General features: G+C 41.3%; 1 protein-coding gene across 8 annotated transcripts in view; it reads left to right on the plus strand.

Moving 5' to 3' along the window:
* LOC126095726 (endophilin-A) overlaps positions 1–26926 on the plus strand; it is a 536080-nt gene that overhangs the window by 411682 nt on the left and 97472 nt on the right. For all 8 annotated transcript variants that reach the window (XM_049910481.1, XM_049910480.1, XM_049910484.1 and 5 more), the window contains exons 3-5: positions 12721–12789; positions 21974–22190; positions 24988–25121. In XM_049910481.1, coding sequence (XP_049766438.1) covers positions 12721–12789; positions 21974–22190; positions 24988–25121 — 420 coding nt within the window. The remainder of the gene's footprint in view (positions 1–12720; positions 12790–21973; positions 22191–24987; positions 25122–26926) is intronic.

The following is a 26926-nucleotide window of genomic DNA, read 5'->3' on the forward strand; positions in this document are numbered from 1 at the left end:
TCAGTGCTGTTTTTCTGGGGGAACGCTGGGGGATGCGTACCCCTAAACTTTTTCATCGACAGAGTAGTGTTTTTATGATGTTGAGAACTTGGAAGAGTGCCAAAGATTTATTTCACGGACGTAAATTTTTTATTTAATCTTTTCGTGTTGGTAATTGTGATAGGAACGATACCAGTGCAGTTTCTAGTGGGAAAAGCGATGCCATTGACTGTTGCAAGCATTTCGAAGCTGCGGCAAGCGTTCTCGACTACTGAATCGCTGGCAGCCAGTTCGACAAGCATGTAGTGCCCTCGCCCGCTAATAGTGGGCGTTGGTAGTGCTAAACGGATAAGCGAACGCTCAAACGCCGAGCTACCGATAGGTGTCTCTACGGTCGCGCTACCCTGATCCTTCGCAATTCATTGCCATCTTTGTTTTGTTGTTCTTCATTCGTTTGTGTTAGCTGTTCCGTTCTCGTCGGTTGTGCGAAGTTTTACAGTGTGCCCTGTCTTTCGTTGCAACTTGTAAGTAAGTTGGAGGTGAGAGATGAGCAAAAAACTAGCAAACTATTTTACTTGTTCTCCTGCTATAGTAAAGTCAACTGAAGAGTCTGATACCTTTATTTTTAATTTAATGTAATTTTATTTATTGCACAGGCCTGTATTTTGTCGGCTATACCACGCCAACAAAAGCTTCTAAAACAGTTTTCTCTTCACTCTTCAATAAATAGTAAGGACGCATTTATAAAAAATTCCAGTCAAAAAAGGTATGTAATTTTGACAAAAGTGTGCAAGACAAAATATGCCGTTTTTCGCAAATTTAAATAATAAATATAGTATCGACCTTGGCGAAAAATATTAGTAAGTCAGTGGGTTATCTGGTTCCAAGAATAGATGTACGTTTTATAAGTGTCTCCAGAATTAGTACTCTCCTACGCGAGATATCCCGAACCTTCAGTGTCCAAATTACGGAGTGCCCTCATGAAACATCACTGACTTCCAAACATAGTAAGAGAAAGAGACATAGATACTTGCGGTTTGCAGCTTCGTCTAAAATAAAGCAAAAAGTTTTGTGCAAGAAATTAACAACACGTCTACAGTTTCGCAACCAGTAGACTGTCTAGACGGTGCTCTGTCTCAAACCATGTGCGCACAGGCATATCTGGTGTGATGGAGGTTGTTGCATCCACAGGTCTCGCGGAAGCCGCCAAAGTAAGGTACAGGAGAGGCATAAGCAATATCTTTCATATAGCCACACAGGAAGAAATCCAAAGGGCCTATGTCCAGAGATCGCAGTCGCCACTTCGTTACACATCATGTCCCATCCATCGCTGAGAGAACGGTCGATTCAGGAATTCACGAGTATGTGAAGTGCAGTACAGTGTTTCACCATCCGGATGGAAGATAACATTTGACTGAAGGGGACAGTAAATTGCTCAACTATGTCCAGATAAACGGTTCCTGTATATTCCATGAAGAAATATGGTCTAGTTGTGCTGTCTTTCATATGTGCCTGCCATTCATTCACCTTTTCGCTGTCTGGGGCATGTCCCCGAAAATTGTGAGGGTTTGTGCCGATTTGTTTTCCACGTGTATGGAAGGTTGCCTTGTCAGAGAGAACGGCATTGTCTAGATAGTTGCAGTTTTCCCCAGTCTGGTCCAACATCTTAAAAGCAAATTCGTGGCGAAGCTGAAAGCCGTTTAGGTTCAATACGTGCACAATTTGAACTTGAAAAGCGTGCAAGCGAAGTTATTTATGCGGCACCTCGTGATGTTTAGCTCTCGTAATCCTCGGCGAACTGACTTTGATGGGATCCTAGGAAGGTTTTTCTGATCTCAGCCATCGTATCACCAGTTGTTTGTTTCCTTCCCGGCTCCGACGGACTGTTCACGCTCCTAGTGGCTAAGAACTTGTCATCTCAAGCCATATTCACCTTAACGTCTGGTGGCTCCCTTTGAAATTCACCTTGGAAATTGCTTTGGACTGCAATTGGTGATTGCGTTTGCGCAAACAACTCCACAGATTGGGGTCACTCTTAAGGTATAGTCATTTCTGGTGATTATTTGCCACCTGAGACGGAAAAAAAGGAATCATTTAGCAAAAATTGTACACAAAATTTATTGGATCGCAGTACATTTTGTCGCAAAGTGCAAGTATCTATGTCTGACAGTTGTTTTTTAATTGCGTTTGTATATCTGGGAGCTTTCATACAGGCACCATATCGATGGTTGTGATCTGAGTGGGTTGAGATCACGATCCGATGCTCGGAAATGACTTTTCCAGGTGGTACCTAGGACTTGACTGATCAGTACAAGTTTGGTACGTGCTTGTTGTTAAATGAAAGTAGTTTACAAATCAACTCTCGGTCGTATCGACGTAGATCGCGCTACCTTGGAGAACAGTGCATAATGGCATGTGACGTGTCCTCGGTAGAGTTTACCACTGTTTACAGCTCATGACTGGTTAACGAGGATGGGGCCTTATTCCTTAAGGGACTTGAACTTAATGTAACGTACAACAGAGTGCATGGCTCGGAAAACACAACGAATATGCTAAGATAAGTTTCGCAATAGGCGTCGTACTAGCTGAATGAAAGTTATCGCGAAGGATAGCAATTTACAAAAAGCTTGGTCGTTCGAGCCACAGAAACGTGGGCAAACTCCTCTCCTTCCGAACATACCTCTAATGGCCCAGCGGTACAGACCTACCCCCGTGTGTCCGCCGCTCGTGGTCTCGCGGTAGCGTTCTCGCTTCCCGAGCACGGGGTCCCGGGTTCGATTCCCGGCGGGGTCAGGGATTTTCACCTGCCTCGAGATGACTGGGTGTTTGTGTTGTCCTCATCATTTCATCATCATCTAGGAAAGTGGCGAAATTGGACTGAGCAAAGACTGGGTAATTGTACGGGCGCTGATAACCACGCAGTTGAGCGCCCCACAAACCAAACATCATCATCATCATCATCATCCTACCCCCGTGTCATCCTCGGCCGATAGGCGTCACTGGATGCGGATGTAGAGGAGCATGTGGCCAGCACACCGCTCTCCCGGCCATTTCCAGTCTTCATGGCGGGAGCCGCTACTTCTCAGTCAAATAGCTTCTCAATTGGCCTCGCTAGGGCTGAGTGCACCGCGCTTGCCAGAAGCCCTCGGCAGACCCAGACGGTCACCAAGCCCGACAGCGATTACCACAGCAGCAAGGCCGTTGGCAGGGGTGGGCAAGGTTCTCGACAAAAAACTGTGGGCACAGTCGAATTCGCGCTGTACTGCATTCGCCGCCGCATTGTGCAGCTGCCGCTTGGGGCTGAAGCTGTCCGTTACGTCGCACCTGCATTAAACGTGCCGTTAACGTAAGCTGCCGCGGCTGCTTCCCGGATTAGATCTGTAGGTGGAACGTATTTGGAGGTCCAGTAAGTTCAATTAGAAAGGAACGTGCTTGAGAATTCGCTAGATACGATGATGTTGGATGGTGTGGGACAAGACCTAGAATGACAACAGTTGGAGAGTACAGGTAGAGCAGCAGCTGCACCTGCTGTGTTCACAAGTTAATTTACTTACCGTCAAACGTAAATACATGGCAGGAATAGAACTCCATACCACCAAAAGTAGTTGCTGCTAGGAGGTGGCTTGTTTGCACAGAGCAACTGTGGAGCCTTGTAGGGTTAAGCAACAGCTACAGCAAAATGATATCATCACAGATTAGCAACATTTTACAATAGTTTCTATTAACAAACTTTATAGTACTTAAATGTAATACGAAGTCATTGTGTGGCAATAGTTCATTTTCAGTTTGATCTGACTTTAACTCCAATCTAGTCCTGAATTCAGTGAACAATGACTACCATCACTTGTAGAATGACCAATTTGGCCCTTCTTGGCGACAAATATAGACATGGTCCCGATGTCATGCTGAGATACTGTTGATACAGTACGGTACTGTACGTGCCACTTACGGATGTGCTCTTGGGAACTATTTATTTGACTTTGAGGGGGACTCATAAAATGCACTGCCAGGATAAAATGTGCAGGATCCTCAAGGAATAAGTTCATAATATATGCATACTGAAGGGTTGTAGCATTAGTGATCATTTTTCACGGCCATCGGCGATCAGACAGCGTTCAGGAGGCCTGTCAGTGCACCATCTGTTTTGACTCTGTAGGCAGTAACTGTGCTGAGTTTAGAGGTGAACAGTGTTTGCAACTTTCATTCTAGGGTATAACCCTGCCCCACTGCCGAGTACGTACTCCTGCCGAACAGCTTCAGCCATTTGAACGGTGTCGCTTTGTGGTATCGACAGATTGTTGCACATGTTGGGTAAAACGTACGGACGGTGTGTTGGTGTTTTCAGCTGTGATCTGTCGAAACTTCCATGCCCATAGACCAGGTTTTGGACGTCCGCGTATTACAGATGCACTGCAAGACCGCACATTGTGCGAGCAGCGGTGGACGGCAGATCATCCAGGAACGAAATATGGGCCCGTGGTGCACCTACTGTGTCAAGAGAGACCGCTGGGAACGGTCTGCTCGCAGCAGAATCGAGATCACGTGTTTCTGTGCCAGGCTACCACTAACACCACGACACCGCCAAGCATGCCTACTCTCGTGTTAATGAAAGAGTCGACTGGAGAGCTGGAGAATGGCGCTCTGTTGCCTTCAGTGGTGAGAGTAGGTTCTGTTTGTATGCGAGTGATGAACGTGCGCGTGTATAGCCTAGAACAGTTGAGCTGCCTATTCCGGAGTGCATTCTCCCACGACACACAGGTCCTATCCCAGCTTCAAGCTGGTGAAGAGGGGCCGGAGGGGGGGGCAGCTTGGCATCAGTTACAACTCGCGGTCCAATTTGATGTTTCTGCAGAGTAAAGTAACCAGTGTTCAGTACATTTCAAACGCTGTTAGCTTTTTCAGCAGGACGTTGCATGTCCACGAACGGCTGCTGCGACGAAACGTACTCCGCGTGTTGTATAACTACTACCCTTGTCAGCAATATCACCGGCTCTCTCGCCAATTACACACGCATGGTGAAACGGGAATTTACTTGTTCTCCAGAGCATGCGGAACCATTGCCGAGTTGCAACAAAATGCGCAAGAATCTTGGGGCGACGTGTCGCAAGATGGCATTCGGTACCAATATGATCGTTTGCATGCGAAAAACACGCCTACGTTGCCGCTAGTGTGACGCTGGGGTGTGTGTGCTGTGTATTGACGCAATTGTTTAGGCATTATTTACTGTTTTTCTTCCAAAAATTCAGTCTTGATCATTTCAAGAACATAGGTGGACGGTTTCGGTCATATCACATGACCATCATCAGACCCATGGCAACCTTCGAAGATGGTCGGTGGAGCACTGACTAGTTGACATCACAGCAGCTGAGAAGAGTGCTCCACCTACCATCTTCGAAGGTTGCCATGGGTCTGATGATGGTCATTTGATATGACTGAAACCGGTCACCTATGTTCTTGAAGCATACGTGGTGTGATCAAGACTGAATTTTTGGAAGAAAAATTTTTAAAAATTTTTCATCAGTACTCCAAAAATGTTTATTAAAATTTTTTGTCTCATTTAGTCTGCATTTGTTATCACACACTCCTGCAATGGTGAGACTATCTGTCACCTCACTTGTCAATAAAATGACTTTTTTTTCTTGGAGGTTTTGCAATCCCCCCCCCCCCCCCCCCGGCAGAATAGGTTTTGCCCTTGTGGAATCCTCTCTAAAGGCTGGCCATAATTCAGCTGCACCAGAGTACTATCGTGCTTACCTCATATCACCACAACGGTTCCGCAGGAACTTATGGGCGGGGATTGTTAAAGTCCAGGTCATTTGACCTCATCTGCTGCCTCTCGCTTGGATGATTATGTCATCTGGTGTTCCACAATTGTTGGAACCGTACTTTTTGTTGTCCGTGGCGTATTATGTCGTTTTGCTAGTTTGCAATATGATCATGCCAGCCATTTATAATACTGTCGTCCGTGTATACTTTTATATTATCTGATGAAGCCTACCAGGCCAAACGTGCAATAAATACATTACTGGCCATTAAAATTGCTACACCAAGAAGATATGCAGTTGATAAACGGGTATTCATTGGACAAATATAAACTGACATTTGATTACATTTTCACACAATTTGGGTGCATAGATCTGAGAAATCAGTACCCAGAACAACCACCTCTGGCCGTAATAACGCCCTTGATACGCTGGGCATTGAGTCAAACAGAGCTTGGATGGCGTGTACAGGTACAGATGCCCACACAGCTTCAACACGATACCACAGTTCATCAAGAGCAGTGACTGACGTATTGTGACGAGCCAGTTGCTCGGCCACCATTGACCAGACGTTTTCAATTGGTGAGAGATCTGGAGAATGTGCTGGCCAGGGCAGCAGTCGAACATTTTCTGTATCCAGAAAGGCCCGTACAGGACCTGCAACATGCGGTAGTGAATTATCCTGCTGAAATGTAGGGTTTCGCAGGGATCGAATGAAGGGTAGAGCCACGGGTCGTACCATATCTGAAATGTAACGTCCACTGTTCAAAGTGCCGTCAATGCGAACAAGAGGTGACCGAGACGTGTAACCAATGGCACCCCATACCATCACGCCGGGTGATACACCAGTATGGCGATGACGAATACACGCTTCCAGTGTGCGTTCACCGCGATGTCGCCAAACACGGATGCGACCATCATGATGCTGTAAACAGAACCTGGATTCATCCGAAAAAACGACGTTTTGCCATTCGTGCACCCAGGTTCGTCGTTGAGTATACCATCGCAGGCGCTCCTGTCTGTGCTGCAGCGTCAAGGGTAACCGCAGCCATGGTCTCCTAGCTGATAATCCATGGTGCTGCAAACGTCGTCGAAGTGTTCGTGTAGATGTTTGTTGTCTTGCAAACGTCCCCATCTGTTGACTCAGGGATCGAGACGTGGCTGTACGATCCGTTACAGCCATGCGGATAAGATGCCTGTCATCTCGACTGCTAGTGATACGAGGCCGTTCAGCAATGTCGCGATACCATAAACCGCAATCGCGATAGGCTACAATCCGACCTTTATCAAAGTCGGAAACGTGATGGTACGCATTTCTTATCCTTACACAAGGCATCACAACAACGTTTCGCCAGGCAATGCCGGTCAAGTGCTGTTTGTGTATGAGAAATCGGTTGGAAACTTTCCTCGGTGTCAGCACGTTACAGGTATCGCCACCGGCGCCAACCTTGTGTGAATGCTCTGAAAAGCTAATCATTTGCATATCACAGCAACTTCTTCCTTTCGGTTAAATTTCGCGTCTGTAGCACGTCATCTTCGTGGTGTAGCAATTTTAATGGCCAGTAGTGTAAATTACAAATGTACAACCTACGACTGTTTTTACAATCAGCTTATAATAAGGTTGCTGTACCAGTGCGCCACAGTGGAGTGGTATAATTTTTGTAACAAGATTTGGTTTGAACACTATGTTGTTCTATCACACTTCGATATTTATGTCTGTGGTCAACTGAACAACAGGGACCCTCATTTTTGGAGTGGATGTGGAGGCCATCTAGCACGGCCAACGCAATCGGCGTCTTTCTTTCGTATGGGGTTACTTGAAGTCGTTAGTGTACGGGGTGGTTACAATATTAAACTTTCAACTACTGGAGAGGGCCACATGAAAAACGAGTGATCATAGGACAACGAAACTTAGTGGAAACATTTTTAAGAAGAAACACTTTGTAAATTCCACGTGACAGGTAACATTTGTTAATTGCGTACCATGTTTACTGTCCAGTCTATAAACGTCGCTCAATGTAGCGACCATCTGCATCCACGACAACATGGAACGGCAGTAAACACTGCTCTACTGCTTCTCGAAACAACGGTGGATCATAAAATGTTTAGCTGTCGTGACAAAGCTCGTTCACTGCTTGAAGATCGCACATTATGTCCAACATTTTCAGCCATGGCAACAGTAACTTCTTCAACAGTTTGTGGCGATGTTGGCCTGTTCCAGGAGCAATTCCCAAATCGCCAGTTAAACTTAACGTCCGAATCGTATTCTTCAACCCCAGTTTGAAATGAGGACCTCTCCATGTTCCTTTAATGTGTCGATACACTGTTGCTGTTGGTTAGATAAAACAGCTTTACGAGTATTTCCGTGCCCTCCTTGTCCAGAACCATGTTGACTGAACCCTACGTCACCTACTAATGCCAGCGCCTAACCGCAGCTCATGACGCTAACGCTACTAACAACGCATATCGTGCAGCGCTGTCTGAACATCATTCCTATAAATTTGGCTACCCATACATAACATATTTTTTCCGTCTACACTGGGGCAAGCAATGAAAGTTTTATTATAACCACCTGTATTTAACACCAGTAGGAAATGAGGACGCACCGGTTTGGTTGGTTCTAACCTCTTGTGTATTTAAAGACATTGCAGCGGTTCTAGGCGCTCCAGTCGCGCTCCAGTCCGGAACCGCGCTGCTGCTACGGTCGCATGTCTCGGGCATGGATGTGTGTGATGTTCTTAGGTTAGTTAGGTTTAAGTAGTTCTAAGTCTATGGGACTGATGACCTCAGATGTTAAGTCCCATAGTTCTTAGAGCCATTTGAACCATTTTTGAAACGCGTGCATTGAGACTAGCGGTTGTCGTCTTTGAACAGCTGCTGTGAACTGAAGCTATAGGATGTAACTTGTTTATGTGAATAAAAATAACTAAAGTATATAAGTTTATGAGAATTAGTCATTTGTCATAAAACACTCAGTTTAGGATTCCGTACCATCTTAACCCAAAAAGTTGGACCTTCTGATGTTGATTTTAGGATTCCCTACCATCTTAACCCGAAAAGTTAGAACTTATGATGTTGGAGGCCGATCGCAAATTTCGGTGTGGTATTTTATTTTTATGCGCTCACGTTAAATGCGTGTTCCCTTGGTGTATCCGGCTCTAGCGCACGGAGTGACGAACGAGAATTTCACAAATTAAGTGCTATACTGCGAATATTATTATATTCAGACCTTTGTTTTCTTTAATAAGTTTTTTCAGCATTGGTATTGCCGTAGGCTTCTTAATGATGCTCGACTGTTCTAATGGTTTGAGCGACGTACGTCGTTCCACAGTGGCACAGAGTTCCACGTAATCATGTTTTCGAACTCATAGCATAGAGCGGAAAATGCCGCCCTTTTGTGCCATGCAGACTTCCAATATTGCCTTCTTCGGTATATTTCTGTCAAGTTGACTGCGGGGCGTAGCCCGATTGTTGGGGCAATCGAATTCCCTATTGTACATCACTGAATCAAGCCAAGATTCACATGCTTTACTGAAGTGAGTTATATGCTGTTCTCATATTATAAGTGTACTCGAAGACATTCTCGGCGAAATGGCTGATGGGATTACTCGACTTATAGGAATCAGGTGACATCGACCTGTATTAAGTGATTTCTGTCCGGTTCTTAGATGAACTAGCAGACAACACTGTTCTGTGCTTCTGCACTACGAGGGGAGAAGTTATACAGTGAGTTAACGATCACTGACGTTATATGTGTAATTATCGTTAGAAGCATGTTATTTAATTGACAAGTTAGCCACATTAAAAACAGTGTGGCCCTCAGTCTAAAGTTGGTAGCGATAGGAAATGTGTCACTATCAATTATCGGCAGTCGATTTTGACAGTCAGCGAATCACATCCGTGACCTCGCCGAGAATCTTCTTAGAGTGCTTACATATTATTGGACCTGTCCGTACTCTCACAGACCTGTATAATTGATTCCATAAAGCATAAAAACCACTGATTATGCTCTTCAGAAAAGCGAAAAAATATCTAATTGCAATAAACAATTAATTCACCTTTTTAAAGACGTATTTTTCTGAATATCTAAATAAGTTAAAGCTTTCGTATAAAACCGTGCTTGCTACAGACTAGCCGGCCGGAGTGGCCGTGCGGATCTAGGCGCTACAGTCTGGAGCCGAACGACCGCTACGATCGCAGGTTCGAATCCTGCCTCGGGCATGGATGTGTGTGATGTCCTTAGGTTAGTTAGGTTTAATTAGTTCTAAGTTCTAGGCGACTTATGACCTCAGAAGTTAAGTCGCATAGTGCTCAGAGCCATTTGAACCAGCTACAGACTATCATCATCATCGTCAGTAGCTGCAGCAGCATCAGTAAACCCTGGGGCAGTTCCTCACGTGTAGTTCTCCATTCAGCTCTGTCATCTTATACTCTCTTCATTTTCTCATAATTGTTTTCTCTCCTTGTGCTGTCCACGATCTGGAATCTTCTACTTCTTCTTCTCCTTGTTCTTCTTCCATTCACCGTTCCTTCCATAACCTCCGTCAGTGAACAGTCACTTCTCATCTAATGTCCAACCCATTTGTGTTTTCTCTTCCAGATTACCTCTAAAATTTTTCACTCTTCCCTCATTCTTCTCAATAGTTTCTCACTTTGTGTACGGCCGAAATGGCCGAGCGGTTCTAGGCGCTACAGTCTGGAACCGCGCGACCGCTACGGTCGCAGGTTCGAATCCTGCCTCGGACATGGATGTGTGTGATGTCCTTAGCTTAGTTAGGTTTAGGTAGTTCTAGGGGACTGATGATCTAAGAAGTTAACTCCCATAGTGCTCAGAGCCATTTGAACCATTTTTGTATCCCTTCCATCCTCTTCCAAATCCACCTCACGAATGCTTCTGTTCTTCTTTTTTCCTCTTTCCTCAGTGCCCATGTCTCAGTTCCGTATAATGCCACGCTCCATATAAAGCACTTCGCCAGTCTCTTCCTCGGATACCCTATCCATGCACCCACAAAGAAGCTTCCTCGTCTTACATTTTCCGTGATTTCCCTAGATCGCCTTGGGCAAATGCAGGGATGGTTCCTTTGAAAGGGCATGGCCGACTTCCTTTCCTAATACGATGGGACAAATACCTCGCTGTTTGGTTCCCTCCCCCAAAACAGCCAACCAGATCATCTGTAGCTCGAATGCATTCTGTCCCCTACCACCCACTCGCGCCCATTTTTTCTGTTTCAAACATTTCTGGATAATTAATGTGCTCTAAATATAACTTAAACAGTATTGGGAAGAGATAGCAGCCTTGCCTCGGTCCCCTTGCATTTGTGATTTTTGTCACCTCATCCTCAATTTGTAGTCGTATTTTCTGTTCTTAATGAGTCTTCTATCCCTCTAGTCGACTCCATCCTTTCTTAGAATGCCCATTAATTTATTCCACTGTACTCTCTCAAAGGCTTTCTCCAAGTCAATTAAAACAGTGTAAACTTCTCTTCCCCCTTCAATGTATCTCTCATCTATAATTCTCAACAATCTAGTTGCATTTCTTCTAAATCCACACTATTCCTTTGCAGTTTTCCAGTCTTCCACGAAGTCCTCCTTTTATCACCATTAGTAGGACATTCGCTGATGAGAAATCAACCTTATGGTTCTAAGATTCTCACATTTCCTGGAATTGCTTTTCTCCTCAATGGGTATCATTACTGCCGAGAGATTGTCATCCGGCCATTCACATTTTTCGTGTAGCTTATTACACAGATCAGTTCACTCCTTCGCGCCGATACTTTCAAGGCTCTTAAACAGCACTGCTAGTAATACATCACTTCCACTTGCTTTACGTTTCTTTATCTTTCTTATAGCCTTTTCACCTTCTCGTGCCAAGATGCAGCATCCTTTGCCCTCTTCTAAAATTCTTGTTTTCTCTTCTATTTCAATATTATTTCGTTTTGATCAGCCTCTTACAGGCGCTCTAGACGTTCTTGACACCTTCCCATCACTTCCTCCGGTTTATGAGTCATTCTACCATCACTTCTGTAGACTATGAGCTGGATAAAAACGTGTATTACCTTTAAGATGACAGACGTTTTTGCACAGAGGGGCCTTACTAGGGCGGAAACAAGCAAACCTTACATATAACACAATCGTGTACTTCGGAGATCAGTCCAGTGATCTGCCGTGTAAGATTGATAAGTCTCCACCCGTCGGGTCTGTATTGAACAATATCGGGTATGCGGAATTGACAGAAAAAAACATTGGCGGCTCGTCCTCGGCACTGTTCAGGAAACGTTCGCATCTGTGTTGCGCAAAAATGGCGTAATTTTCTGTGAGCAGTGTCACAACCGAACAAACATAGTGAATTTCCGGGTGTCCAGGCGGGTTATTGTTTCAGTTTTCAGCACAATATGTCAACGAGCGACCCAGCCGTCAAACAAACATATTTTATGCAGCGATTGCTAAAACCATGATGGCGTTCATTATGGTCGTTGACATTATGCTAGAATGCCTGAACCAGCGGTGTAGCGGAATCATAGACTGTTATTTCTAGAAGTGTAGGAGAATCCTATAATAAATAAGAAGTCTTTACTCCAGATCTGCGGTTGGGGGAGGGGGGGAGTTGGTGGAGAGGGGGTGCCCTCTCACACTTCCCTCCTCCCTCTTAGGGATGCATTTACTTTCTGTCCTTCTATGCATATTTTCGGCATTTTGAGTTTCCAGCGCTTAAGATATTTGGTGGTATGGGACTACAAGATCCTGTTGTGAGATTCTTGAGGAAACAGCCCGTACTACCGTAGGGAGCAGATATAATACTGCGATTATTATTATTATCATCATCATCATCATCAATCCTGTCAGTCACAATAGTTGGAAATGATTTTGAATGACCTCTAGTAAAAAAGTTAATATTTGTTAATACTTCGTTTTCGATACATGAAATTTAATCTGTTGTTTCACTTTTGCTGGTAATAACAATATTTTTTCTTTCTTACAGTATGTCACAGAAAAAATGGGAGGTGCCGAGGGCACCCAGATGGATGAAGACTTCACAGATATGGAAAAGGTATTATTTTCAGCAACATTGCTTTTTTATCATTAGATTAAGTTAATTAAAAGCAGTGATAATTGTTGAATATTTATAATCCTTTACGCTACAATTTCAGTAAGTATCCCTTTCGCCCAAGAGCGTGCGCAGGATCTAAATTTGGGAAGGGCGGCAACTTGTATTAATTTCGCGTTGAATGAGGAAATTTTTAGGCTTTCTTCAAACTCAAACTGACTTGGTGTTTATTTGTACGGGGGGACAGTATGCGAGGAAGTTCAGATGTCGAAGCTTTTTTTTTCTATGGGATCGGAGGAGGGAGGGGAGGGTTCGGTAACTACTTTCCCTTGTCCATCGCCGGGTACTCCTTTGCCTTTCCCTATAATTATAACTATTTAAACAAAAGCAAATAAAACTTCAGTGAGCGCTAAAAGAAATCTCTAAATAATCACTTTTTTAGTCATCTAGAGAAAGTTATAAAATAATGAGACAGAACTGACCAATATGACTGTTGCTACACCCACAAGAAAAGTTGTAAATTCCAGGAGTAAGGTTTCTATCATCTTTTGGGTGCTCAAAAGAATTGACCTAATATTTAGTGTTTCCAGAATCCTGACAATTTTACTAAATGGAGCCTCACATAAAACGGAGTATTGTAATGTTCAACATAGTTGCGCGTTCATTTCCTAAAGTGTCTGCTTGATATTTCGTTCAATGTACGCAGGCAGTCTTTTAGAAAATGTGCTTCGGATGTTTATTCTTAGAATCCAGACAGTAAGGAAACAGTTGGTCATGTGTAAACCATTGTGTTTCCAACTGCTCTCTTTTTGGCTGACTGATGAAACCTCAGCAGATTGAGACGTCACTCTGTATATATCTGTTTGCAGTATGCACATTGGTTGAGCAGTGCCACCGGATTTAAATTCATTTAACACATATATTGTCTGTTCGTTCCGGCCACCGATCCTTATAGTACTTAGATTGTCGAGTGGTGAGTGTGGGACAGCTCAGCCCAAAACAAGAATAACAATACCATTTCAGGATAGCGAGAGCCAATGGGCTTGATTGGTTTCAGACGAGCTTGTATGCTGTCTGGTATAGACCTTTTTTAGCTTTGATTTTCTGCATACGCCGGCCGGTGTGGCCGAGGGGTTCTAGGCGCTACAGTCTGGAACCGCGCGACCACTAAGGTCGCAGGTTCGAATCCTGCCTCGGGCATGGATGTGTGTGATGTCCTTAGGTTAGTTAGGTTTAAGTAGTTCTAAGTTCTAGCGGACTGATGACCTCAGAAGTTAAGCCCCATAGTGCTCAGAGCCATTTGAACCATTTTTTCTGCATACGCTATGACACACATTACGAAAGCAGATTGCTTACGTATGAAAAAGGGGAGGGGAGAAAAGCTTGGTCCGGTTTCTGCTTCTGGAATATTCATATAATGCGAAGATTCACTGAAAACTATTATTTAATAATTTGTAGCAGTTAGTGTATTGAATGGTTGCCTTCAAGAATACTGCTGCTTGCTACAATTAAATGTATATTTTGCCCAAAAGTGGTTATTTAGCGAGACGTGAAACATGAACTATGGTAATTGTGGTTCAAATCACAGTTGGACATCGTAACCTCAGTGTCCATTCTGTTTTGGACGAAGTTAATTATGATTCTATACGTTTCACTTGCTGAAATTTAAGCTGTCCTTTTGCATTCCTGCCTATCTACACCCTCGGAAGTTACAGCATATTTGGAATAAACAGCAAAGAATTCCTTACAAGCTAGAATACAAATATCATTGCTGGTCGTTTCACTTGCAGGAGTTTCATCTTTCAGGTTTTATTCAGACTGAAGTCATGAAATCGGAAGGATGTCGACTCAAACTCACGTCTGCCATCCAGATTTAGGTTCTCCGTGATTTTTCTAAATCGCTCCACACAAATGCGTGGATGGTTCCTTTGAAAGGGCACGACCAATTTCCTTCCCCTTCCATGACACAATCGGAGTTTGTGCTCCGTCTCTAATGACCTCAATGTCGACGGGACGTTAAACCCAGTCTCCCTTCCCTACGATTAAATCCAATATGGAGTTTCCGGAGTAGCGGGCGAGGGGTGTCACGTGATCCGACCCGAATACCGTGAAATGCTGTTGGTTATTCTTATTTCGGGCCAAGCTGTCCCTAATGATAAGTCCAGTTTCTGGGGATTCCTAAGCATTACCTTCGTGTAAATTGTGAATTCTTCTCACACTGGTGAAACTTGCTCCTGTGCTCGTCACTGGTCGGCTCATTGGCTGCTCCAAACATTCAGTGACATCATTAATTATTTATGAATCTTCACTCCATAAAGCACAGTGGTATACAAAAGTTAAGCCATTGAGTACCAGCACAGTCGACGCAGAGATTGTGCTACATGATTGATGTAAGAGATTGTAACGTAATTTTTTTTATAATGATCATATTGTGCAGATAAGAGACAGAGAAAGAAAGTATATCGAAATTATTGTAATGTAAGTTTGAGTTTATACTACTGCTGGTATCAGTTGTTCTGAAATGAACCACTGGGACAGTACTTACTTCCGATTAAATGTCTTAAATTTTTGGCCCATTTTTGCTTGTTATTTGGGACTATAGTTTGTTTTAGGCATTATGAATTCTTGAAGTTTCGAGACGTGGGATTGTATGCAAGAAAAATGTGCAGTTTCTTTCAAAGATAACTGATAGGTGGTCAAAAACAGAACTGTGCCAAGGTGATCCTCTGCCATTGGCAGAACCACCAAATCTGTGCTCGCCCCCACCCCACATCCACTCATTTTTTTTTTTTTATAAATGAAAAAATTACTTAATTGAGTTATGTTTACATAAAATACTGTACACTACAAATTAAATGTATCATTACAGTAAATAAATCACATGCACTATAAACTTTCTAAAGAAATTAAAGTAAACTGGTATTGTATTGTTTATTGAGCTCCTATACTTTGGTTTTAGTGTGATGTATAATAAAGAACAAATATACGAATCCTACTAGACAATGCCATTGCACCACTAGGTAGATCAAAATATACCATAAACCATTAGCAATTTCCGAGCACACAAATTCAGCAACTAGAATGGGCTTAATTCATTACATTGCATCAACAAAAGAATCTGAAAATCATTTTGATTTCTCTGAGGAAAAATTGTCGAAAGCAGTAGGTATGGAGGTAGCCCTTACAGTATGAGGTAGGAGAATGGTACTTCTCATGATTAATTTTTAAATCTAATTTTGAAATCTCTCTGTGTTGCACCCGTGATGGGAGCCAATCTTGCCATGGCCTCAGCACAGTCCTGGTTGAAACTTTGTGCATCATGGCTTCCAAAGTGAAATCAAAATTAAAAGGAAGATTGTTTTTATTTTTTTCCTAATTTCTTCTTTTGTGTTATTTTTTCCTAATTTCTTCTTTTGTGTTATTGGTTTCTTCCTATGAAAATAAAGGTTAATTTTGTGAAAGAAATATGCAATGAGACAAACAGAAATAACACTTTGATTCAAAGACTATCATTACATGAAGTTACTGCAATATAGGGCGTGATGACCTCAGATGGCAGGGCATACGCTCCAATGTGTTCCCATGCTGGCTACAAGTTTGTTGAGGAGTTATTGTGGTAGGGCATTCTATTCCTCCACCAGTGCAGCTGATTACTGCTGGAAGGTTGTTGGTGCATGTGGACGTGCTGGTGTCGGACATGTGCTCAATGGAATTTACATTGTGAGAACAGGCAAGCCAGTCCACATGCCGAAGATCCTCTCACTCCGAGAGCTCCCCCACCTGTGATGTTTGATGCGGTCACTCATCGTCACCCGTACAAAGGCAGTCAGGCCTGAATGCACGCCTGAATATACTTGGGTAGGCAGTAAAATGTCACAATAATGTTGAATTGTGAGTGTACCATGTTCAAAGATTTGGAGGTCAGTAGGTCCATGCAGTCTCTCCACACCGTAACAGCTGGATTACATAAATGTGGACCTTATGTGGCAAGATGTCGGAACATACAATATATCAAAGAACATTGTTGAATATAATCTTTTTGGTGCTCCAGTTGTTATGGTTTTGCATGAGCATACTGACTTCCAAGTCTTAGAAACAGTACATTTTTATCACTGACAAAGCATGATTGCATTGGACAGTGTAGGTAGAGCGGCTCTGGGAATGAGAGGATATTCGGCAAATGGATTGGCTTGCCTGTTCCCCCGACTTAAATGCCATCGAGCACATGTGGGATGCCAGCACATCCACATGCACCAACGGCCAACCAGCTGTTGTTAACTGAGCTGGTGGAGGAATGGAGCACTCTAGTATGCATACTCCTCACCAAACTTGTGGCCAGCATGGGAACACATTGTAGAGCCCGTATTGTCATCCGGGCTCGTCACGCACCCTGTTAGGAACCATGACCTGCCTTTTGTAATGTCTCGAAGATGACTAAATGGCAGTGGCTTCAGTATAATTATAGCCTTTGAATAAAAGTATCATTTCATTCCTCTCATTGCATATCTAATTCATGTACCTCATATACTTACTGTAGCAGTTCTTTCTATATATGGTCCAAGTTTCATCAGACTGTGTTATTTGCATTGCAGTGGCACATCATATGAAAGTTACTTTTTTCTGCATGTTTCGGACACCAGTGTAGTACCCCTTGGTTTCTCTGAGGAGTGGAAAGAGTATCTGGCACTACTTTTGATGGGTCATGATCCACTTCATCACTCATCAAGAGAAGTATTAATTTGTGACATAAAACAACTCAGCACAACAGTCAATTTAAGTGACTACATACACAAGGTCCTGTATTAGATCTCTGAGGTTGGCAGTACCCAGATACAAAATGTGAGTGGACCAAACTTGACTGGCCTCTACTGACTTCTGCCAGGCCAGAACTAGAGGGCCCTCATTCATCTCTTTCTAACCAGACTATAAAAATGGCCACTTTCCTTTTCCTTTCACCTCACGCATTAACTAGATATGTTTATCTTTCATTTGCCCAGTAAGCTACAGATATGTGTTGGTGCCATGTGGCTGAAGGAAGGAAGGAATATTAATGCTTAAAGACCAACTACCAGTTTATGAGAGATGGAAGATAAGCTGAGATTGGGGAAGAGGGGGAAGGAAATCATCTTTGCCCTTGTAAAGGAATCATATACTACACTTTAAATTTGGTGTCAATACCCAGTCCCTTCATACTTCACATCCCCCAACTTCACCATTGCACTAGCTTGACATGCCAGACTGTAGTTGGGATCACAACCTGGCACTCTTGTCTCTTCTTTGACCAGAAGAAGAGCCTCTTGTCTAACATTGAGTCTGTGATACATTGAGAAATATGTCCATAGTGCCAGTTCCATAGATTTGTGTGCAACACGCTTCCATAGATTTGTGTGCAACACGCTACTTTCCATAGCATAGGGTCCTTGTTTGTAAGCCCAGCATATTACCAAGTTGTTACAGGGAATTTGGCCACTGTATACCTGATGTTTTCTGTCAGCTGGAAACAAAATACCTCATTCTTATTGAGCTCTTGATTTGGACCTATTGGTACATGAAACAGGTTGTTGACGTTGGTGTGCTGAGTAAGCAGTGAGCTGTTACTGGATGTCAAAATGGTAATTCCTCAAAAACAGTTCCCATCAGTGTAACTGATGTACCATCTTATCTGGTGTGTTCATTCAGGGATCAGATAGCAAACTCGGTTGTTTGCAGTTGGTGATCAGATGTAAATTTGTTAAATATAAGGAAACAAGGAATTTCTTGATACAGTGAATAATAACTGGTGCCTTCTTTTCTATTTCGCTGTAATTCACCTGTGACCTGTGCAGCTGTTAGTGTTTTAGAAACACATGTAACTGGATGTTCTGTATCTTTGGAGCACTTGCTTGATAGAAAAGTGCCTGTCCCAAACTGTGAACCATCTGATTCCAGGACTAAATGTTTTCCAAGTGTAAATGTTCCAGGTAGAGAGCAGACTTAAAACACTACTATAGCTTCAAGAACACTGCCCGGTTAAAGGGTGGACCACTGAAATTTCACAACCTTACGTTAAAATTGCTCCAGGAGGAATGGTAGCTCTGCAGCATTTGGTATAAGTTAGCCATAATACTTCATCTTTCCCAAGACAAACTGAAGTTCATTCAAATCCTTGGGTCCAGGAAGCTTGCCATTCATTTCAACACGGGCTGACATGGGCCTGACCATTTTTGCTCACATTGAGACTCGTGAAAGACTGACTTCCACTTTAACCACTTCCTTGATAGGAAAAGCTGTAGGCTAATGCAGAAAAATAAAGAAAAGCATTAGTTTTGAATGACATGTGCACTACAAAGTTTTGTACATAATCTGGCTTAAAAAAGTATTAGATTGGTGTGTAAGTTCGTAATGTTTTTCTGTAAGTTTAGTAAACACAAAAGGTACACATAACAGAGGCTTTAGTCATCAATACTATATTCTTCTTCACTGTTTACAACAGTCTGTCAATGCTGGCGTAACTGTTCAATTCTGCAACTGTAGAAATGACGTGGTTTTGAGATGAAGAACTTGTTGAGCCACATTTAGAGCACATTCTCTAATGGAAAAGAAGTTCTTTGAATGTTATTCGATAGAGAGCAGAAAAGGTTAAAATCTAAGTGTGTAAGATCAGGTGAATAAGGTCGATGCAGAACGACTTCCCATCCCAGCTCCTGTATAGTGTTTTTTGCCAGTCTAACAGTGCAGGTAGATGTTACTGTGGATTAGCATCATTTCGTGCAGTCTTCCTGGTCATTATTCTTGGACTGCATCTTCAAGACATCTCAGTTGTTTACAGTAAGTGCGAGCAATGACAGTTACACCTTGGGGAAACAATTCATAGTACACCACACTGTCACTGTTCCACCATATGCATAACATTGTCTTTTGTGGATGCACGCAGGTCTTTGTACAGGGTGTTACTGCTTTGTTTGAGCTCAACAGTTCTTTTCTTTTCATTATGTTAGCATGAAGACACCATCTCTCATCACCAGTAATGATGCAGAATAGGAATAGTCAGTGTTGTTTACAAACCAGTTGATGACGAGCAAGCAGAGTTGCACATATGGCCACCTACTGATTTTTCTGATTATGACTTAGAGCACATGATACCCATACACTCGATTTTTGAACCTTCCCCTTTGCATGTAAGTGTCACACAGTGGTGAGATAATAGTTCATCACTTTTGCCAGTTCTCGAGTACTCTTGACATGGGTCGCTGTAGGTTAATATGTTTAAACAATCTTCCTGAACATGGAGAGTCACTAATGTCAAAATGATCCTCTTAAAATGAGAAAACCATTTTCTTGCTGTGCTTTGTCCAGTGGCATTTTCTCCTCACACAGTACCAATGTTTCTGGCTGCCTCTGCTGCTGTCCCCCTTTTGTTGTACTTAAACAGAGGAATATGTCCAAAATGTTGTGATTTCTCCTCATTGCACTCCATTTTCTAGCAACCACAGCTCCACTCACTATTTAAAAATGGCAATATGTTAACTCAAATAGGAACAGTGAACCATAAATAAAAAAAAAAGAAATTTGATAAATAAGCCTATAGCAACTGGAATACCTACATGAAAAACAAAAATGCTATGAACTAAGCACCAACTTAATAGATCGGAGCATTCCTTACAGAAAGAGTCTAAATCACTAAACTGTACACTATCAGAAATTCCATTAACTAACTCCTGTATTCACAAACTGGTAAAAACATCCAGACAAAAATACTAGTTGCTATTGCTGAAGACACTACAATAAATCTTATTGGTCTGCTTAGATGTCTGTGCATATTGCTGACTGTTACTTAGCTTTTTAAAATGACCAGAGAACAACAACAACAACAACAAAATTATGTATACGACTGGCATTCTCTCATCAAGTCACCTCTCACAATCAAAATGTGCTGTTACATTAGCCAGAACAATGGATGTTGTAGTTTACATTATGGTTAGATACTACAGAGACATATGTCACATAAATTTCCAGCGGGAGTGTTTCACAGATTATGTCTCTCTCTTATAGAGATTGACATAATCTATAACACAGGTAAATTCCTAGACTTCTGCCTAAAATCACATTGGCAAAGGTTGGTCAATTTTAAGCTAACTGTTTTGTCATGGCTGCTACTGTGCTGACTTCTTATAAAAATCGTTTGCTTCTAAGACTGATGAAGGAAGTTGTCAATCGTGTTGATATTAAAACAGATCTGGAAAGAAGCCGGATAATACTTCATTCGAGAATGTCATGAGACACTTCATTTCCAAAACTGCTTGGGGACTGAAAACTGAAGAAAGATACTGTTGTAGTCTCTTTCCTCCTTAGTGAGGAATGTGTGAAGTAAGATGGTGTAAGATTATTGGAGATTATTGGCAAAAGAAGAAGAAGAAGAAGAAGAAGAAGAAGAAGAAGAAGAAAATAATATGAGTGTGGGCCAAGGAATAGACAAAGATGAAGGACTGGTTCTTTTTTGTAGTTTAGACAGAACAGTGACATGAAGGTAAATCTGGGGGAGGGGAGGGGGGGGGGGGGGGAGATTGTTAAAATATCAGGATGATGGAATAATATAAGTATACAACATTCCAGTTGTATGCCTCTGTGGCTCTGCCCCAAAGAATTTTCCTCAATTATTGGTATGGTTATATTCCTGCTTTGTCTACAAAAAAACATTTATACTACATATTCTTTGAAAACATTATTAATCTGTGAGAGTGGTGCTCTGTTTGCACTAAATGTTTTCAAATAAATCAAGCAATTAGCTTATTATCGGAAGTGGAAAATATTGTGTGATATGTGTGGAGATTGATGAATCAGTTGCATCTGTATGTGAGTCTCTCATTTTTTTCATCAGTAAACTCAATGTCTATTGAATTTTCGCCATAATTTTATGTTGCATGGTCGTAAATATGTAAAATATCCTCAAATTTAACTCTGTTTATCACTATTTTGAATTTCAATATTAACCATTTCTGAAAATGCCTATTTTAGCTACACAGTTGTATTGCTGTTAGTTATACAGTGGAAACTTTTTTCTCTGTGAATTCTGATAACTTCTTATTTGGTCTAAAACATTCAGTTTGTGGAATATTTGTGACACAGGATGTAATTTTTTTAATCACCTTTACGCCTCATTTTGTGTTATCATTGATCATTATATGCATTGATTCTATTCTTACTATAGAAAACGGATGTCACTTACGAGTTGGTTGAAGAGCTACAAATTAAAACAAAGGAGTTCCTGCAACCTAATCCAACAGCAAGAGCAAAGATGGCTGCTGTTAAAGGAATCTCAAAGCTTAGTGGGCAAGCAAAAGCCTCAACATACCCACAGCCAGAAGGAGTTCTTGGTGAATGCATGGTAACCTATGGAAGAAGGCTTGGTGATGACTCTCTTTTCGGTAAGTAGCTATATTAAAAAAAAACTTTGCTTTATAGAAAGATCTTTTGTATGTGGTTACTTGTCACTAAATCAGTGGGACTTTGTAGACAAGAAATAACTGGTATATCAGAAAATCTTAATTCCATTATCGTAGATTTTGAAGTACAAAGTGTGCATGGGACAGGAAAGATGCACCTACCAATTAGTGACTGGAACAGGAGCTTCTGCAGCTGTGCTGAGTGATATGAGAGAGAAAATGCATATCAATTTTCAAATCTTAAAAATATTTCCTTCATTAAGCAATAATGCAGACTGGAGACAGCTAAATTAAAGAAGAAAAGTGCATAAAAATTGAGGAGAGAACAACTGTCACTCCAAACACCAGGCCAGGAAATACAAAGCAGATGACAATAATAGTTGATACACCAGCGGCGGTTCAGTTTCCTACTTATTAATGGTGTGCTGCAGGCCATGAAGATGTTAAGGTGAGAACTAAAAACTATAGGGAAAGCACAGGATATAGAGGATATAAAGGGTAGGATTAAAATGGAACAGAACGAAAAATGAGTAATGAAATAAATAAACAATGTGCGTCCAAAATGTTCCAGATTAAATTGAATGCAAAGAAATACTGGAGATATTGACTCAGTCTGACCCACCAGTAATATACTAGTGCATGAGAAATGTGATCTGGTTGTCCAGTGTTATCCTAAAGTTAAATAATTTAGAGTAGTTTATATAATATCATGAGATTCTCATGTGATGCCTCAGAATGAAATAATCATGCACATAGTACTTCAAGCATATTCATTGTAGTCTTTTGCTACCTATCGGACCTCTGCTACATATTCTTCAGGCTCCAGAGGTGCCCAGACCTAAGGTCAGAATGGATCAGTGATAAGCTCAAGTCACTATCATTGTAATGTCGTTATGCTCAGTAGGTGCTGCTGTAATAACATGGAAAAAAAAAAGAAAAAAATGTTTCTGGCAATTTCTCTCAGTTACCTACTTGGAGTAATCAATAAGTTTTACCTTTGTTTACAATTCAGTTCAATGATTCAGTAATTGTTGGTATACATAGGTACTAACTTAGTTATTGTTACTTGGCATGGATAAGGGATTAAGCTATATGTTCTACTTCACTTATTCCTATCCCATGCCAGCTTCTCTTTAGGGAAGGTGGTCTGTGTCTGTTGTAAGGCAATGTTTTGGCATGCCTGATTAGAGTCCCTCATATATTCACGGCCTCATCTCTGCATCTTTTTGTAGGCAATATGATTTTCTGCATTGGGATGTCATTGAGTGACCTGTGAAGTGAGTCTCCCAACTCCATGATCACTCATAAATTGTTCATTTGTTTCTTCTGATTTATTCTTTGGATAAGTTTCCCTGCCCTCTCTCTAACCTTGTATCACTTCATACATTCTGTAGTAATTGCTGATGAAAGAACTGTTTTTAAGTTTCAGTAACTGGCAAAATTTTTTTCCGGTCATATTTATGTTGTCATGTTTGTTGTGTTCATGGACATGATCCATTAGTGGATTCTCATTTTGTGTTTCACATAGTGCCGATGTAATATTATAGTTGGATGACTTCTTTCTTGTTAGATGATGGAGAGAGGTAAACATTTGCAGTTGCATAAATACCAAGTGAAAACAAAAGCTTTGAGCTGAAAAATAATTTGTTGATGATGTATAGCGGAAAAACAGTGCATGAAACAGTTATGTTCATGGAAAAACATCATGGAAAAGTTAGGCACATTCAAAAATTGGCATTAGGCTAAGTATTTCAAGTTATAGATTCTTCCTTCTGGCGATAAATAAAAGAAACAGGCTGCAGAAGGGAAGACTGAACAAATTGAAAATTCTTCAGTACTCATCTTTACTATTAGATTCTACTCTGTGTATTAGTTATTACGTGGATTGGTAGTGTTTTGATTGTATTCAGTGAGGTTGTTAGTAAATAGTTAATAACTTCTTTTTTGTAATCTAGCTTACTTAGTTTCCGAGTGTGTACTTATTGTTAACATAGCATCCTTAAATAACATATTTTTATTCAAATGAAACTTTGTCAGTTGAAAATGATCCAGAGAGTCAAGAAAACAAAGGGGAAGGGGCTTACAAAGCACTAAAATATTGAGGAATAGTCTTGATACTGTTTTTAATTTGCAAACAAAATGTTTTAAGTTTCTGACCTTTTAAATACTACAAAGATGTTAATTACCTAAAAACAGAAACTGCAGGATATGTAAAACAAAGAATGTAAGACAGGCAATTGAGACAAATATTTATTATTTTAATCGCCCTGTTATGTTCATGTGATGATGACCAACAAAATGAATCACACATGTAAGCATTAAACTATATATCTGTATACTCACAAACTGCCTTTTGTATTAAGATTAACATCTGAAACTCATTCTGTTGTGAATTTTAAAATGTATCTCATGTGATGGGGCAGTGATACAAGAGCAAGAGCAATACATTTCAGATGATAGTGAAGAAATAACTAAGCAGTTTTCCTTGCCTCATAACTGTAAACAGTGATTGCAGAAGATGGATATACATTTGAAGATAAAATAAGTTAGATATTATCAAATGTTCTTAACAGCCAGCTAAAATTTATTCTAACCCAGTAGAAATGAATAAACTTAGGTGCACCACAGCTACTTTTACACTGAATTTAAGGAGGGTCCCCCCCTCCCTCCCCACCCTTCCGTGACCCTTCATGAAGATTTCTTTGTTTAACAATTTACAACATATTCTGTGCTGCTTTCTTTAATTTTCCTCCTCTTATAATCATATTATCATTTCCAGGCTCCGCACTATGTGAAATGGGCGAGTCCATGAAACAAATGGCTGATGTAAAATATTCCTTGGATGACAACATTAAACAGAATTTCCTAGAACCACTCCATCATCTACAGACAAAGGATTTGAAAGAAGTAATGGTAAGTTACAGTACAAGTTTTGATGTATGCTTGGTGTTTCTGATATGTGTCATTAAATGAAAATAAATTGTTTCACATAATAACAGTTTTAGGTGATGAAGTCTTGCTTAAAACTTCTACCATTGAAACAACTCTACAGCCATTTTCTGACACCTACATTACTTTTCTTATTATTACTTACATGTTTATATGGCAAAAAGAAAGATGAAGAATAATTCAGTGACAGAGATACTGTTGACCTCTAATCCCAGTACCTTTCTTTTCTCCATTTCATTTGAACTGTAAGCAACAGACTTGATCACAGATTACTCAGGAATATCACAAAGGAGCTGGAAGCAGTTACAGGTACAGGAAAATTAACCCACTGCTCTATGTCTACATCTACATACATATTCTGCAAAATACCATATAGTGCATGGTGGAGGGTGCCTTATACCACTGCTATCGTTTCCTGTCCTTTTCCATTTGCAAATAGAGGGAGGGAAACATGACTGACCATATGCCTTTGTGTGAGTCCTAATTTCTCTTATCTTATCTTGATGATTCTTACGTGAAATGTACGTAGAATCATTCTATAGTCATGTTCAAATAGTAGCTGTCTAAAAAATTTTCTCAACAGTGCCCCTCAAAAAGAACACCCCCTGCTCCCCTGCCCAGGGAACAGGGAATCCCATCTGAGTTCCTGAAGCATCTCAGTAATACTGATATGTTGACGGAACATATCGGTAACAAATCTAGCAGGTCTCCTTTGAATTACTTAGATATCTTCCCTAAATCTGAACTGGTGGTTATCCCAAACGCTCTAGCAATACTCAAGAATAGGTTGCATTAGTGTTCTACACATGGTCTCCTTTAGAGATAAACCACATTTTCCTAAAATTCTCCAAATAAACTGCAGTCAATCATTTGCCTTCCCTGCTAAATCTTTATATGCTTGTTCCATTTCATATCACTTTGCAGTAGTACACCTAGATATTTAATTGACATTACTGTGTCAAATAGCACACTACCAATTCTGTATTTGAACATTATGGTGTTGTTTCCCCTACTCATATGCATTGTCTTACATTTTTCTACATTTAGAGCTAGCTGCCATTTACCGCACTAACTAGAAGTTTTGTCTAAATCATCTTGGTATGATTCTACAGTCATTCAGTAATGACACCTGCCTGTACACCGTGGCGTCAGCTGACAACCACAGACTGCTGTTGACCCTGTTCATCAGATCATTCATGTGTTTAGACAATGTTAGCAGTCCAGTCACACTTCCCTGGGGCACTCTCGTCAATAACCTTGTCTCTGATAAACACTCTTCATTGAGGATAACATACTGGGTTCTACTGCATTAGAAGTCTTAGAGCCACTCACCTTCATCAATGGTCTGCAGTGGGGCACTGTGTCAAATGCTTTTCAAAAATCTAGGAATATGTTGCCCTTCATCCATAGTTTGTGGGATACAGTGCGAGAGAAGGACAACCAAAGTTCAGCACAAACACTGCTTTCTAAAACTGTATTCGGGAGGATGACTGTTCAATCCCACGTCCGGCCATCCAGATTTAGCTTTTCCTTGATTTTCCTAAAATGCTCCAGGCAAATGCAAGGATGGTTTGTTTGAAGGGCACAGCTGATTTCTTTCCCTATCATTGTCAAAATCCGAGCTTATGCTCCAACCCTAATGACCTCAATGTCATTGGGATGGTAAACCCAATCTTCTTTCCTTCCTTCCTTCCTTCTAAAAAACGTGCTGATTTTCCATCTCCAAGGTATTTATTACATTCAGACTGAGAATATATTCAAGAATTCTA

Source organism: Schistocerca cancellata, chromosome 8, assembly GCF_023864275.1.
Source record: "Schistocerca cancellata isolate TAMUIC-IGC-003103 chromosome 8, iqSchCanc2.1, whole genome shotgun sequence".
Lineage (NCBI taxonomy): Eukaryota > Metazoa > Arthropoda > Insecta > Orthoptera > Acrididae > Schistocerca > Schistocerca cancellata.